We start from the raw sequence: 16,522 nt of genomic DNA on the forward strand, positions 1-16,522 counted from the left end.
ACAAGAATTTGTAAAAGTTGCTGTATTGCTACATAGTGATTTAAGCCAAAACACCCAGAAAAACACTGCCACTCTAATTCTCACAGCCAATTTCATTTTTATTTCATAAAAACGTTAGCTTACTAGCACCAGCCCTGAGGGCTCAGGGCGCACGGAGGTTGTTCTGTGCCCTGTTTTGCTCAGTGCCTCAACGAAGTTACCAGCTAAATTCCTACCGCAGAATCTTTATTAGTGAGGCTATTTTGCCTTGTAATTGAGCTTACAATCTAACTTGAGTTGGAAGCCACTGAGGATGATTATAGTTTGAACTCCACGATAGCATCTCTACAGGCTCACTTTCAGATATCTTATGCGAATAACTTGATTTTCTGACTGCTAGAGAGGTGGTGAAGACTAAGGAAATCTGTTCTAGTTTGCAGGTTTGTATTTTCAATAGTTAGAACACTGTTTATCCTGGACAACGGCCTTTAGGATTAAGTAGGACACCTTAATGGCCTTTCGGCTTTCACTTGCAGTAGTTTGAAAACAGGCAACTCAACTTAAATGAATATGAGGAACAGTACCAGGAAGGAGAGACCTTAAGTCTTTGACCACCAGTCTAGTGGGGTCAAAGACTGACACTTACCTAGTCAGCACCCATGAACCCTCAAGACAAACAATTAACGTTTTATTAAGATACTGCTAAAAATCACACTCGTTGTCAGAATACCATAAGCAGGGCTATTTTTGCACGTGATGCTACCGAGTCTAACCTACTTCAAAAACTTGCCAAACCGAAAAGAGCTCAGACGGCTCCTCAGGAGCTCCTATGATCCCGTCCAAACATAAAGCACCACAGACAGTTGCCACCTCCCACAACGCCGCCACGCTTTGTACTGCCCGAAAAAGATGTTTTTGCAGTCTTCAAAACGAACAAATAATGGAAAAAGCCCTGTAAGCTCACAAGATCTAAAGATACTGTGTTTTCCAGCATTACTCTTTCCCCACCCTAGATGAAATCCTACGGGGAAAGAAACATCCAGCACCCCTTCCTCCTCCTTTCTCCCTTCCTTTTCTTGCCCCACTTGCTGTATTTACAGGATCCAAAGCTCTTCGGCGCATTCCAGTTGTAGTCTGCCTAAATAAATACAAGGGTAAAAAAAAACCAACAAACCACCACACACAACTTTGGGGAGCTTGGACCACTGCCAGCTTGCCTGGGTAACTGGACTTCTGAGCGGAGCTGGAAGGGTGTTTTTTTAAAAGCAGGGAAGCAGAAGAGAACAGCTCAAGAATCTTGGCTCAGCCTGGGCATATTTCCTCCTAACTCTGGCTAAACCTCAGCACGAACGGCTGGACGGAGGAGTCGATGCGAAGCCGGGGAGGGAGGCTGCGGGGCTCCCCACCAGGACTACGGCAGAGCTTGGAGAGGCTGCAACCATGCTTTGCCTTTGGGCGCTGGCGTTTATTTTAGTCCTGCAGGAGCGAGATCTTTTAGGTAAGTGATTCCGAGCTTGCAAAGCAGAAACTACAGCTTAACTGTAGCACGGTCAAAGCCTTTGCATGGGGTGGGAAGGGGAGGTAAAGAATGCTTACTCTATGGGTTTTATATGAAGGCGGCACAGGTATGTGTCAAAATTCTGTGGGAATATTGTTTTTAACAGGAAAAACTCCATTTCTGTGCTATTAAAGTCTGTCCTGGAGGCATATTGCTTTGGTAGAGATTTTTCACTTCTCATGGGAGATATTATCACTGTATTTTCAGAAATTTAGAACCACATTCAGGTGCTGCAGCCAGTGCCCTGCATTTCCATAATTACTGTTCTGGCAGCTTTATTAACACACACACTATCCCACTCAGACATGAGATCGAAGTTCAAGGTGAACAGAGAAAGATTTTCCTTTATTCAAACCCTTCTTTTTAGATTTGCTGTTAACAGCACCGCATTTTTTTCTCTTCTGCTTTGGATTACTTATTCCTGAGATTTTGAGGCACATAACGCCTTCTCCAAATGCCTTGGGAGTACAAAGTACGAACACAGAACATCTGATAAGCTCGCATCTGAATTTTACTTTCATTAACAACAGATTAGCGCTGGAATAACCTGTAATCGCATCGTAGCTGACAGTGCGACTGAAAGCTATTCAGTTTGGCTGGTTCAAGGGTTTATGGTCCCCATGTAACCACAAACCTGGCTTCCCAGCCTGTTTGTATTACGTGTTTTCTGCTAGCTGAGGCCCAGCTTGATTTTCCCTCTGCTCTTACTTCTTGACAACACACAGTGTTTGTATTTCATGGCAGGGTAGTAAGTTTCCATTACAATCAAAACATTTCCTGAAAACCCGTTCGTCCCTTCTGCCCCCGAGTCCCAGTCACTCTTCCTTGCCCTGACTCCCTCCCACCCAAACTGGCTTTGTCATGTTGATCAGTAATGAACTGAAATATCAATACCCCAACCAGGGCACTCTAACTTGTTTTCACTCCACGAGTATTCACTATCCCCTTGTGAGTTTTGGGAGCTTCACACACACACACAAAAAGTTAAATTAAAGAAGGAAAAAAAAAAGTTGGAAGAATGTTTTTGTTTATTCCCCCAAAAGTATGGTTTCAAGCTGAAATCATTAGCAAACTCAGATAAAATCCGGCTAAATAGAATAGTACTTGAATAATAACTGCAGTGGAGACGCAGTACCATGCCAGGTGGTAGCTACTCAGTCAGGGAATAATTTTTCACTGTCTCAATGGTGTACTTTATGTAAGATGGGATATTCTGTGTCTGTCACGGCCAGGGGAGTACCCTGGCTGGCTGACAGGCTTAAAAAAGTCATCCCCGCTTTCCCTTTGCTACCTTTGAGTTGGGGAATCTAACTTTTTTTTGATTTCCTTAGAGATCCTCCCTCCCCACTCCCATGGGTTCCTCTTAAAAATGGTTCGGAGTTGGCCAAAGTAGAATTTATGTTCATATTAATGGCCGAATTAAAACAATCTCGTATTCACGGAGCTCAGCCTTCAAACAGCTCAGGAGGAGAGGCTGGCGCGGGAGCCCGTCCGGACGCAACCACGCGCTCCTGCCTAATGGCCGCAGTTTCTAGTTCTTCGCTGTTGTTGCTGGGTTAGTTTGCGGGGTGCTGCTCAAATGTAGCATACGATGTAGCCTGGGGCACTGGAGCATTCAATACCTGCCCCATTTAAACGTGTTTCCAGTCTTACAAAAACCTCCGGGCGAATTGTTCTGAGGGGTGCAGCACCCCAACAGCAAAGTCTTTGCTGCATGTTTATGCACGGCAGAGAGGTGACCCGGAGTCCTCAGGTAAACAAGTACCTGGCAAGCAGGCTGGCCCCACCGACATGCTCCATTTAGCGGAGCAAACCAAACACTGAGCATGCTGCTAGGGAGACAGCAACAGGAGAGCCCCGGCAGAGGCACTGCTGCTTAATACTCCACGCTGTGGCGTGGTTTGTTTTTAAACAGCGGAAGTTTCCTTCGGTTTTAACTACAAGTTAAAGTAAACCAAGCGTAAGAATGTTTTTCTTCATTCAGCTAACGTATTATGACTTCTCAGAATATGTTGGATCCTCTGATATCCACATGCAATATCAAAGCTGAGAAGATCTATAAGCTAGACCATTGCCTAGAAACTGGAGAGAAAAAAATCCCTTCAGAACAGCCTGCTTTTCCCCAAATTTGACCACTTGCATTCTCACAGAACAGCGTTTTGCCTCCAGGAGATTAAACTACTGCATTGCAGACTTAAATCCACGATAAAAATTTATGAGAGATGTCCTACCTTAAACCAGACTTGGACTCATATTTCTCTACTAATAAACCACTAGTGGTTTAACCTATACCTCATGTTATAGGTATTTTCTGTCCTTACAGAAACCTACCGGCATTATTGTCTCCAATGCAAGGATTACAGTCTTTGCAAACACTCATCTCGGAGCTCCGACAAGGAAGGAGAAAGAACATTTGTCACAACAAAGTGTACCCAGATGTAGGTGCGTTTCTTAAGACCGTGAGGCATCTGAAGGTAGAGGTTCTGTGCAGAAGTGAGCCTTTTTACAGATTTTCTATATCTGTAAAACCCTATGTTTTGTTATATTTAGTTAAAAGGAATTTATTAGGTTCTGTGGACTTTGTAACCTCCATGTGTAAAGCAAAGGTTAATATCAAACTCCAGAAAGAGTCAGGGGTTTAGAAATACAGGACTCCTGCTGCTCGCCTGCAGGATGCAACTGTATTTATAAATGCAGCTGATCTGCTCTGGTTGAAGCAGCTGTGAGTCTTGACCATGAATGCCAGGATCTTGTATGTATGTACGTACGTACGTACGTGTGTATCTCTCTCTCTCTCACTGTTCTACTTCCTGAGTCGTTGCAGAACACATGAACTGTCTGCCAGAGGAAAATATATCTTCAAGCAAGTTCTTAGACTTGCTTAAGTATTAGAAAAAAACCTACGAGGATATTCTTTAATTGTACTATCATATTTCTTTCTACTACCATAACTTACTCATCTGCAAACTACACAACCAGAGATCAGACTAATAAGTCACAGACTCACCTCACCCGCTCCCCATGACCGTAGCTCCTATTACTAAACACAGACCAAAAGCCAAGTCCTCGTAAAATTGAAAAACTCTTTATCCCCAGACACTAGTGGTCATTCTCAAATTGATGGTGGCATCAAATACTCACGCACCTCACCTCCTCCATTCTCAAACCAGCCTTAAGCTCACTCATTCTACACAATTTGTATTCTTTACGAATGCTACAACACGGCTCCTCTTCTTCCTAAAACGGCTCATCCCCTTCTCCACACACAAGTATGTCCTATACAGCTACTAGCTATAGTCCTCCTAACACTTTGCCTTAGTTTCCAAAACAAATATATATTCACACTGAAATAAATACATAATAAAGGGAAACTTTTGTTTGCAGCCCAAAGCATCAGGGTATCCCATCATTAAGTTACAGCATGAATTAGAGCAACCTACCTGCGAATTATGTAGCTCGCGTCTCTTATCAGTCCAATTCCCTGTAGTCATTTTCCATTGCAGCAACAGGCACAAGAGGATATTCCCTGCCTGCTCGTTCAGAAGACCAGCATGCTGGAAACACGTTCCAAGCCAACAGCTCCCTCACAAGAACATTTTATTGTTATCCTCCTTCCTTTGAATGAAAATATACAAAACTTAAGTGCTTCTTACAATCACAAATATGGTAACGCAGCAGCAGAAGAAAAGTGGTTTTTCAAGTAGTAATTTTGCTGCTGGCAGACAGCCATGGCCGGGGCCCCAGATTTTGCTGTGCCTGAACAAAGAGTGCCCACTGGCAGCACAAACTATCCCTGGCCTTGTACAGTCCCTCTCAGTCCCCGCTGCTGGGTAAGCGAGAGCAGAAGCTCCCTTGTGAAAAGAGAACGACATGGATCACGATAGCAAAAACTTCCTCCAGACGAAGTAGTTTTACACAGAAACACATGGCAGCCATCCCCTAGTCAGGAACGATTTCTATCAAGCCCCATTTCTCATTTTGCATATTTCACAAGCACAAGTGAGGCACGGTAGGACCAGAACACATCACAACGTGGCATCTCGCACGTAGGTTGATGGGACAGACAAGTTAGAGAGGTGAGAACTGGTAGGCTGATACCCTGACCCACCTTCACTAATGCAATACATCCCACGATGCATGAGATTTCCTCTGTGGTCCTTCTCTTTCAGGGAAAAAAGAATTAAAATAAGTTCAATCTTTACTGATCTAGGATCCAAAATAATATTCGTAGTAGCACATTCTACATCTTGATAAGCAGAGTATGAACCAGGTCTGCAAGTTTGGAACTTGACTTTCTGATATGGTTATTTAGCTTCTAAAACAAATACTAAAAATAATTCATTTCATGGAAGAAGCTTATTTCGGGGTGTTTCATTATTATCAGAGGCTCAGGAATCTTGGATACCAGAGGAATCCCTCGGATTTTTGTTCCATGTTTGAAATCTTTCCAAGACTTGGCATTCAGGTGGCAGTTGAAGTATACAGTGAATGTCTAGATTACAGATTAATCCCTAATCAGGCATTAAAAACTTTCAATGTACTTTCTTGAAATGATTTAAAAAAAAAAAACAACAACAAACCAAACCAATCCTCCCCTGCCCCCCAAATTCCAGGAGAGCTTTCTACTGTCAATTCTCTGTCTAATACACAGTGCCTACCTTCCATCTCCCACTTTGGATATTCCACGTTTGCCCTGTGTGGAATTTGCAATATCATTCTGCCATAAAAGCTAGAGCCTACTAAAGGTGTGTGTACATACATATGTATATATTTATGTGTGTGTATATATATATTTGCATGTGTGTATATATATATATTTGCATGTATATATAAGCAAACCCCTGTAGTTGCCTCCAGTGTAAAGCACAGTAACCTATGACAGTATATAAGAAGCTAAGAAATTTTACATATTTATTACAATTCCTGCAGTCTTCATTGCAATCACTGAAGGCAAGAATTCCCTTATCTTTAAGCAACTAGAAACTCTAAACTCTAGAAAGAGGTTCAGAGGTGCCTACATCACAGCTAAGCATTAGGCAGTGTTTTGTGGATTGCAGCCTGGAAGATGATCTACGTCCAATCTGCGCATTAAAAAGCATTTCCAATACAACACGTTCTATCCAAATCAATTCTCTTTGGTGTCCTAACAATGACATTTGATACGGATTAAGTTATATATAATACAGCTTAAAATGAACTTGGGCCCACTGGTGATAATGAAACCGGCAGTGGTACAGAAAGTTAATAAAGTACTTCCATATCTAAGGATGCCAACGTAATTAAGGGTTGACATAACTGGAGACTAAGTTTGATAGTATTAGTATCAGTTCAGGTTCAAAGCAATTGAACCTGTCCTGTATGCAGCTGGAGGTTAACTTCATCAACCACTTTTGTAAACCCTGTAATTTCTTGAGCTAACACTTCGAAGTTATATACACATGTTAAAGTGGAGTCCAACTCCACTCCAATTCCACTCCAAGTGGAATAATTTAAGCAAGGATCAGCAAATCCCTTCAGAGGTCTGTCACATTCTTCCCAAACCGGTTAGGGGGTTCACCATTTGAACTCGATACTCACGTTCATGACCTTTTTTCCTATTGGAACATAAATCCATTACTACTCCCTTCATTTTCTCATTAAAAGCTCTCTGGCCACCTTACGCTATACGCTCCAGGAATAAAATGATACTTCCAAACCTAAGGCAGTGAGAACAAGAACACACAGCATAGTATGTTTTTCTGAAGAGTTATACATGTTCTCCTTTATTCCCCTTGGTCTATCACATGATTTCAGGCTTCCTTATTTGCCACCTGGTTCCTGTTTCAGTCTCGCTTGTCTTTCATTTGGCTTGTGGCCTGCTTTGTTTTACCCCTCCCTCCCTACTGAGCGCAATATGAACTCTCAGTTAACAACCTTCAAAAATCACACTGATCACAGAACGATGCAAAAGGAATTTTATAGGCTTTAAGACCAATAGGGAACATTATGGTCGCTCAGCTTGACCTTCTCCGTAACACAGACCAAAGAACCCAACCCAGCAATTGCTGTATCAAGCCTGCAACTTCAGTTTGACCAGCAAGGCATCTTTGGAAGGATACTTACAAAGACCTACCAGATCTGTGTGACCACGTACTTCCGTTCTGTCACTCTTAGTAACTGCAGCAAATGACAGTGAAGAGACAGCTGCTCAGGTTTATTCTGATGCTTAACATGAGCAACTACTTGGATCATCAGAATGAACCATTTAACAGCAAATTAACCATTTAACAGCATCTGGATAGACAGAATCCTCATGGTCCTAGAAGGGAACTTCTTCAGGGAGCGCATAGAAGCAACATCTTGCGGGGTTGGGGGGAACATATCAAACGTACAGGAGGCTGAGGAGCTTCAGAGCAAAGGCCTTAGTTTTAGAATACCTCTCAGTTAACCTGTTTGCTAAGGTTGTTTTAATTCTTACTTCATTGCTCTTTCTATCCCCTGCTATAAGATCAAGTTTTGTACCGTCAGGCTGACCATGATAAATAGATCTTTACTCTTCATCACACTACTTCTTTCAAACATTAAGCATATTCTTCTATTAAACATATCCCATTAGCAGCCAACTCAGAGATTCTCCATTTTCCTGCTCCATCTGCTGGTGCCTGACTGTATCACAGCACAGGGAGGTTCGAACTACCCAGCTTTATGGGCGCCACCAACATAGCGTAGAGGACTCAATCAGAGGAAAAAAGGCACGGGTCGTTTTCTTATCTTGAACAAGAGAGTTCTGACTCTTGATGGAAAATAACCACCTATATATCAAATAGAACGGACTTCAAGAACTGAACTAAGCATCTCACTTGCAGGAAGCATCGGGTGGGAATTTGCAGATGGGAAATTACCTGGAAGATAATGTTCTCTCTGCCATATTGAAACATTACAACAAATATTTGCCTGAAGTAATCCATTAAGTTTCAAATGAGATATTTAAGGCATTGAAATATGCCTCCTACACACTTCCTTAAGCTGTCAGAAGTTGCAAATACCCACACATTTTAAATATGTAATTTATACAGCACACAAAGAACAGTTCACTTTCAAAAGCTGTTAGCTTTAAAATTTACTATCAAAGTTTTCTGCATTTATGCATGTGCTTTGACACATAGGCAAGTAAAAAATTCTAATTTACATTTTAAAAATGTTTCTTCAGCAACAAGAGAGCAAGTACATGGAAGTATCTTTAAAGGCCATTAGTCTTCTGCTTACGTGGCTTGCAGCCTTCCATCCTTCACTCCCTTTACAAGGCGACTGCTATTATTACGTGAGGTAGAGATGCTGCTGGCGAAGGCCAGTGCCAACGGCAGACGGTGTCATTTTCCTTCACCAACTGCAAGACAGAGAAGGGCAGCGCTCATAAGCAATGTGTGATTCTCTTTGAGCACATGGAAATTATTGCTTCGGCTGAATTGTCTGAGCGTAGTGACCCAGATACGGGCTATATTTACAAGGGACCAGATGTGTCCTGTGAACAGCCCGTCCCAGAGATAAAGGCTGCGGGTTAAGAGCTAAAGCCGGACAACAAAGTAACAATCAGGGTTTTTAGCAGCCAAAGCCTCAAGCCAAGGCTCAGAAAACAGAAGAAAACTACGCTGACCACAGCACTGGCTGCCCAGCCAGCAGCAGCAACCGCCCACCCGAAGTACCCTGTTCTGGCACGGTGGTGAAGGGGCAATCGCAAGCGCAAGAGCACCTCTGCTCCGGTGGGACAGTCGCTAACTGGACACAGACACACAGGCCCTGGCTGAGAGGGTTTCTGCTGGGTCAGCCCTCAGCCAGCTCCATACCGTGAGGTCTGGGAACTAGGCACGCTTTGGTTTCTACTAATTCTTACCACTCGCTAACCACAGCTATCAGGTGTTTCCTGAGACGCTTAGGCTATCTGTCAAATTTTTGGCACTGCAGTAGTCCTGTGGTTCTGGGTAACATCTTAGAGTCCTATCAAACTAGGACAAGACACTTCCCTCCTCCTTCGGTAAGCCCATTACAGTTTATAATGCAGCAATGTGCTCCGAGTGCCAAGAAGCTGTCCGTCTCCGTGTCAGAAGAGAGGAACCAACCACTCCGAGGAACCAAGCACTACCGAGTCCCGCATTTCACAACAACCCCCTTACCTAGGTCTCTAGACGTGCGTGCGCACACGTTTTGCTAACCTCACAGTGAGATGCAACAACCTTACGTTGGCTAGACATACCTATCATGGCTCACCCTGCTTTGAACAAATGACAGGGTCATCCATCATATCTAACCTCCCCATCTATGTACACCTGCCTAGCGTAGCAGTCAGCCCAATGCTGAGGTTTGTGCTGAGCAGAATCAGAATCCTCTTTCACGCTAAAGGAATGATTAAAATGGCAATTTGGATAAGAGCTTATATAATTTCTGCTTCAAAAAGTCACTTTGCAGATTTAAGGTCCTGTATCAGGAAAAAGGTGAAAGGAGCCCCTGCACAGTGCCAACAGGCATGCCCACCATGCCTTTAGGCAGTTTGGAAAGGCCGGAGAGTCTCTGGGTCAGAGTCTGATTCGGGCAGGACAGACAGCTACTTCTGCTTCTCCTACAGCAGAGCTCTGGGCTTTCTTTAATGCACCAGCATGATACAAGATGCATGATCAGAGAAAGGGAAGTGGCCAACGCTAACTTGAGTAGCCAACATTAACCATCTTGCATTTCCATTTCTAGGGAACGGACAAAACTGGCATGTACCTTACGGCTGGCCAAAAGCTCCTTTAACAGCCGCATACAACTGGTGCTGGCCTTCACCCAAACTTTCCATCCAACCTTGTGATCCAGCCATCTACAGCTAGGTTAATACAGTGAAAAATAACCTCCTGGGGGATTCTTAAATTCTTCCATTTGCTCTTAGTCCTCCTAATGATTTCTGCTCCGTTTTGTCACAGTTCATTTGTAGTTAGATCTGGGAATGTTCCCAGCAGTCTACAACTGATCTGCAGTTACCGCATCACCAATGCCTTCTGCTTGCCCTTGGTCCTCTCTCCAACACGACGGGTGGCAGTCCAGCGTAGAGCTGAATCAGGCCATCAGGTTTGATGCTGAGAGCTAGAGCTGGGAATATTGGAAAGGTGGAAATTTTATTAATCTCTGACAGTAAAAATGGAGCTTACCTTGCTCTTATCCAATTATTAGGAAAGCCAAGGTTTGTAGGCAAAGACTGACCGCTGCTTTGTAACCTCCATTTCTGACACAGAATTTCAGTATCTCCATATCGTCCCAGCCATGATGGAAAAAACATGTAAACAAGCAAAAATTTTAAGTAGCAGCATGGTTCACTTGACTACTAAGTTACAAGGTAACAACACTCCCAAAACACCACCAGCAGCAACAAAGGGGGAAAAAAAGGCAACTGCAAAGCAGCTAGTGTTTAAGTACCTGCCATATTTCAGCAGTCTTCCGTAAACAGGTAGGTTAATTCTTTGGGATTCTGTCCTAACAGCACCACCTCCTGGTGAACGCACCAAAAAAACCCAAATCACAATCGTGTCACAAATAAACAACCAAAAATTCTCTCTTAAGCTCTGCCAAACCAATTTCTAAAGAACGCCTAGTACATCAGATCACATTTTAATCCTCTCCTCCTCCCCGCCCTCCAATGTCAAGGAGACCTTTCCAACTCAGAGTACCCCTCTCATCCCATCAAACTGCAATGGCTACAATCCCTACTGACGTGTGTTTGCCACCATCCGATACCTACACTCCCCAAATCTTGGCACAGACTTGCGATGAAGCACGGCAGCAGTTCCAAATCACCGCGCTCGCACGACAGTACTGAAGACAGAACTAGCTGCTCTTCTTACGTTTCTTACTGTTCATGATATCACAAGCTCACAGTTTCCTCTTTGTCTCTGTTACAATCAAACGACAACAGAATGAGTTACTGCTGCTTTCTCATTATCGTAGCTTCTTCAGGCCTCAAGACCTAACGTCACACGGAGCAAGATGTTATCACTTTAGTGGGGTTTAAAATACACCGCTCCGGTTCTATGCACAGGTATTAAAATCTAAACGTTACTGGACGTTGCACAAAAGTTGCGAAAAGGAAATTGGCTCCATCAAAGCACGGACACCAGCGGGTACCGACCTTTCACGGAGTAGAGCCAGCAGAATGAAACATTCGAAGAGCAGGAGCTCATGAGTACCGAGAGGTAAATGCAGATAACTGATAGAGAGAAGTGACTTTGTATATAGCACCATATCCGAGTGACTTGGTCAGCAAATGGCATCAGCTGTACACACTTTTAATCCCTTCCCATTGCAAACTCAGACTATTATGGATAAGTTTCTGGCACGGTGGAATCACCAGCTTGTGCCCATTCGGGGAATAAGTGGACTAACTTAGCAAACTTAGCTACTCTTCAAAGCTTTAGCATACCAGCTGCTTCTGAAGAAAGCCTAAGAGTAACTGATGTGTAAGGCAGATCTTCCCAACGCTTAGGTTTTATACTTGTAGAGACAGAATTCCAGTCTATAAACTTACCCTACACAGGTAGGAAAAAACAGATTGTGTAAAACAAACACACAAACAAAACAAAACAAAAAAACACCCCTGGCAAAAGAAAACACTTTGTTCCAACCAACTGTGACCACGTGTACAAGCAAGGGGACATTCACAGCACTGGGGTATAGCCGTGGTTATTGGGAGAGAGGTTCAATTTCTACCTGGGACTCCTACATTGGTTTCATGAGCAATGCTGTTTAGCATGCAAAATACCACTTCAGAAGTCAGAAAGGTAAGGACTGCTATTAAAAAGCTCCTGCTAATTAGCTGTGGCTGTTTTTCCAGCTGCTGCAGACCCTGTCAGTGTGCTACCTGGAAGTTTGGGAAGAGGAAGCTGGTGTAACGAACACGATACGATGCACGAACGCTTAGATATTATTGAAGAGGTAAGAGCTATTGCACTGGCTCCTGGACCATACCAGACCTCTGCCTCATCCTTTTGACCAAAGAAAAGAAAGAATGATGCCTATAGACACTGTCCCTTCTTGATTTTATTCTATTCAAGGTCTGACTATTTTTTTTCCAGATGTCATGGTTAGTAACTATCCGTAAAGCCATTATTACCAGAAACATATAATCTTGATGAAAAGAAAGAAGAATGATGTCTATAGACACCGTCCCTTCTTGATTTTATCCTATTCAAGGTCTGACTATTTTTTTCAGATGTCATGGTTTGTAACTATCCATAAAGCCATTATTACCAGAAACATATAATCTTGATGAATCCCAAACAACTGATTAACCAATCACTATTACATATCAGCCTTTTCTATAATGTTTATAACTGTGCCTTTAATATAACCGTCTCAGAACTGATACCTGTAAAGTTTCACATCTGCTCTTGGCTAGATGTGAATGCTGCAGGTGACTCCAAGACTGACGGAGGAGTTTCTGCTCGCTTCTGCAGACGCTCAAAAGCTAAATGACCTCTATGACTGGGATTGTAGGAAAGCTGCAAAGTTTTAATTTTTTTTGCCTGCTGTCTTAAGCATTCACAAGATATGTGTCCAGTGCTAACTATTCCCAGCTGGGTAGCTGCCAAACTGCATGCTGTTGGTTCTCAAATGGCAACATTACCTCTCTCCCGCTCCAGTCCCAGCCCTCTTCTTACCACCCCACCAGCTCCTCTCATCTTCCGTGCAGATTCTTTTCTTGGATATGACGGTGGCTCAGAAATGAGAGAGAATTAAAAACAAATTAATGCAAAGTATTTATATACATTAATGCCCCTGTACTCGGCACTGGTGAGGCCGCACCAGCTCGAATACTGTGTTCAGTTTTGGGCCCCTCACTACAAGAAGGACGTTGAGGTGCTGGAGCGTGTCCAGAGAAGGGCAACAAGGCTGGTGAGGGGTCTGGAGAACAAGCCTTATGAGGAGCGGCTGAGGGAACTGGGGTTGTTTAGCCTGGAGAAAAGGAGGCTGAGGGGAGACCTCATTGCTCTGTACAACTACCTGAAAGGAGGTTGTAGCGAGGTGGGGGTCAGTCTCTTCTCCCAAGTAACAAGCCATAGGACGAGAGGAAATGGCCTCAAGTTGCGCCAGGGGAGGTTTAGATTGGACGTGAGGAAAAATTTCTTTACTGAAAGAGTGGTTAAACATTGGAACAGGCTGCCCAGGGAAGTGGTTGAGTCCCCATCCCTGGAAGTATTTAAAAGACGTGTAGATGAGGCGCTTAGGGACATGGTTTAGTGGGCATGGTGGTGTTGGGTCGGCGGTTGGACTCAATGATCTCGGAGGGCTTTTCCAGCCTTAATAATTCTATGATTCTATGATTCAAAGCTCCCTCCAAGAAGTCAAATTACGGCTGATTCTTTATACAGAGGTGCTGTAATTGAACTCTTGCGAAACAAAGTTTTAATACTCCATGCCACTAGAGGCCAGCATAACACAAGAAATATTTAAATCTGCACTGCGCAATATAAATTACATTAGCTGTTAGCATTATGGGACATTAGATTTGCACTTCCGCTAACATATTTGGTACGATTCCTTCCACTGGACCCTTTGATTACCCCCTTTTTCCATTTGTCTCCCTTGTTTTCATTAGAAGGTAATAAAAACAGTGGAGCATCTAGAGTCAGAAGTCAAATCGCTCCTCAACATCATCAGTGAGACAACATCGAATATCCCCATCGCTCCAGGAACCCCACTTATAGACATTTTTGATGGTAAGTATCTTGCGGGGCATGACCTAAGTCGAAAACAGTGTTGCATATGTTATTACCAAACATGTCATCTTTTCTCCCCCCCAAGATGTGAAGCAATTCCTTCATTCAATTCAGTGCAGCTAAGGCCTCAGCTGAAATACCGGGTCCAGTTTTGAACACCAGGTTTCAACAACCACTAAAGAGAGGGGGGGAAGAAAAGGGGTGGAGTGGGGGTGGAAACACCAAACAAACAAAAAGCCAGCCAAGGAGCTAGATACATGAGCTACACAGAAGCTACCACAGAAAGGTTGTTAAACCGGGGATGTTTAGACTAAAGAATATCGAAGTAGCCCACCAGAACGAGTAAGGCTGCCACAAAGATGAAAGCTGTGTTTTCTTCCTCATTGCAAAAGTGGGTAAAACAAGAAATAATGCAGCAAGACAGACTCAAGCAAAAAACACAAAGCAAAGCTTTCTTACAAGGACAGTAAACCTCTGAAAGGATATGACTGTAGTTTCCCCAGCACTGGAAATGTTAAACAAGCATCACACCTTAGAACAGCAAGAAGGACTAAGCAATCTCAAGGTCTCTTTCGAAAGTTTTAAGAGCCTGTGATTCTTTAGTTTCATGTGTGACAAATGAAACAAAGGAGGGCAACAGAACACAAAAAAAAAGTTATCGGAAGCATTACCATTTTGATATCTTAAACCCAACTTTGACACGCAAGCCCCTCACACAAAACATGCTTCTGGATAAGTGTTTTCGGAACAAATTAAACCTCAACAGAAATAATTTGGATGAGACCACCTATTCTGCACAGCTTATTATAACGCTCTGGCCTCTTCATTCTCTGCCCAAATATCAATATGCATTTAACAAGGTGAGAGAGACTCCTGGTGGAAAATAAACCTCTTGTGGAAAGGTGCGACCATCCACAGACATGTTTATGAAGTCAGTTTTGTCAGTGTTCGGTTGTTTGTTTGTTTAAGATAGCTGTACACAGGTACATACCCACCTGCGTACTATAGGGCACTTACATGATAGAAGGTGGGTTCGAAGTAGACAGCAGTAGAGTTTATGCTGGGTTTTAGTTCTTGCAGTTGGCTGTATGGATCTGGTCACCATGACTGATACGTCCTCACCAACTTTGTTACTCATTAAAATTTCCAGTTTTCTGTGAGGGGCAGTTAATAGGTAACAGTTAAGTTACTCCCCTGCAGCAATAATTTATTTTAAAAAGTACTCCAGTAAAGTGGTACAGTGAATTTAAAATGGAAATCCTAAGTCAACCTCGGCATATTTGCAGCATATCTATAGTAAGTACTACTCAGATGGAGCTTGCAACAACTGCTAAATGGCTCAAGAATTGCAGACAGGATCTTCCTTCTGTGATTTGGTGATTCAAAGTGACAATTCCCCACTTGGAAGTAGCAGGATTCATGTTTTAAACTATGTTTATCCACAAAGATTGATCCTGATCTTATAACCAAAAGTAATTACATCAACTCTTCTCTATACAGATACCAGCTGAGCACTGCGAAACCAGAAGACAGCATGGTTGTCATGAACAGTTGCACTTTTGTTCCTTTAATAAGCTTGTGTTTCCAGAATTTGAGCAGGGATGAACAATCCTCAGCTGTAGTTTGCCTTCTGTGTTCCTGTGCTTTATAATAAAGAGGTGTTTGCTTTTAGACACTATTTCAAAGCTTTATATTTTAAATCTTTCAGCAGCCCTACTTTATCAAAACTGCGTTTCAAGTACAGCATTCTCAGTAAGAAAACAACATCTGGCGGGGTCCAGACTAAAGCACAGCTAACAAACTTCCCTTAAGTCAAAAGCTTACTCCTTCCCTGGCAAAGAAGTGAACTCTTGCTATCGGTGTAAATCAATGAAGATACACTTTCAGCTGCAATTTCCTCTCAAGATATGCTTAGGTTGTCTGACAAAAATGAGTGTATGGAGTGGTCTGGCTTTGGACATAGTCACGTTGCTGCCTGCACGTCCTAGTCAGAACTGGGACTAGAATTTGTCATTTGGACACACAGCCACCTTATTCTGTAATCTTTACACTCTCCTCCCTTGCCGTAGTGACAATGCAACCCAGAATTAATTCCAACATCCACCCCCATGACAGAATGGAGAGAGAGAGCGTGCGTATGCACGTGAAATAAGAAGGTGTTTGCACATTCTTGATTAACAAGCAGGCAATTTTCACTGACCTAGCTCCAAACCTCTTCCCCCCCTTGTATTTTTTTTTCCCTTTACATGTTTCTATTTTGAGA

General features: G+C 43.0%; 1 protein-coding gene across 1 annotated transcript; it reads left to right on the forward strand.

The window, feature by feature from the left end:
- The first annotated feature begins 1,246 nt into the window (after positions 1-1,246).
- On the forward strand, positions 1,247-15,935 carry PLAC9 (placenta-specific 9). Its single transcript, XM_009332693.1, has 4 exons — positions 1,247-1,477; positions 12,375-12,475; positions 14,139-14,259; positions 15,760-15,935. The coding sequence occupies exons 1-4, from the start codon at positions 1,420-1,422 to the stop codon at positions 15,768-15,770; spliced, it is 291 nt and encodes a 96-aa protein (XP_009330968.1). The 5' UTR covers positions 1,247-1,419; the 3' UTR covers positions 15,771-15,935.
- Positions 15,936-16,522: the final 587 nt, after the last annotated feature.

Source organism: Pygoscelis adeliae, unplaced genomic scaffold (genome assembly GCF_000699105.1).
Source record: "Pygoscelis adeliae isolate BGI_AS28 unplaced genomic scaffold, ASM69910v1 Scaffold269, whole genome shotgun sequence".
Lineage (NCBI taxonomy): Eukaryota > Metazoa > Chordata > Aves > Sphenisciformes > Spheniscidae > Pygoscelis > Pygoscelis adeliae.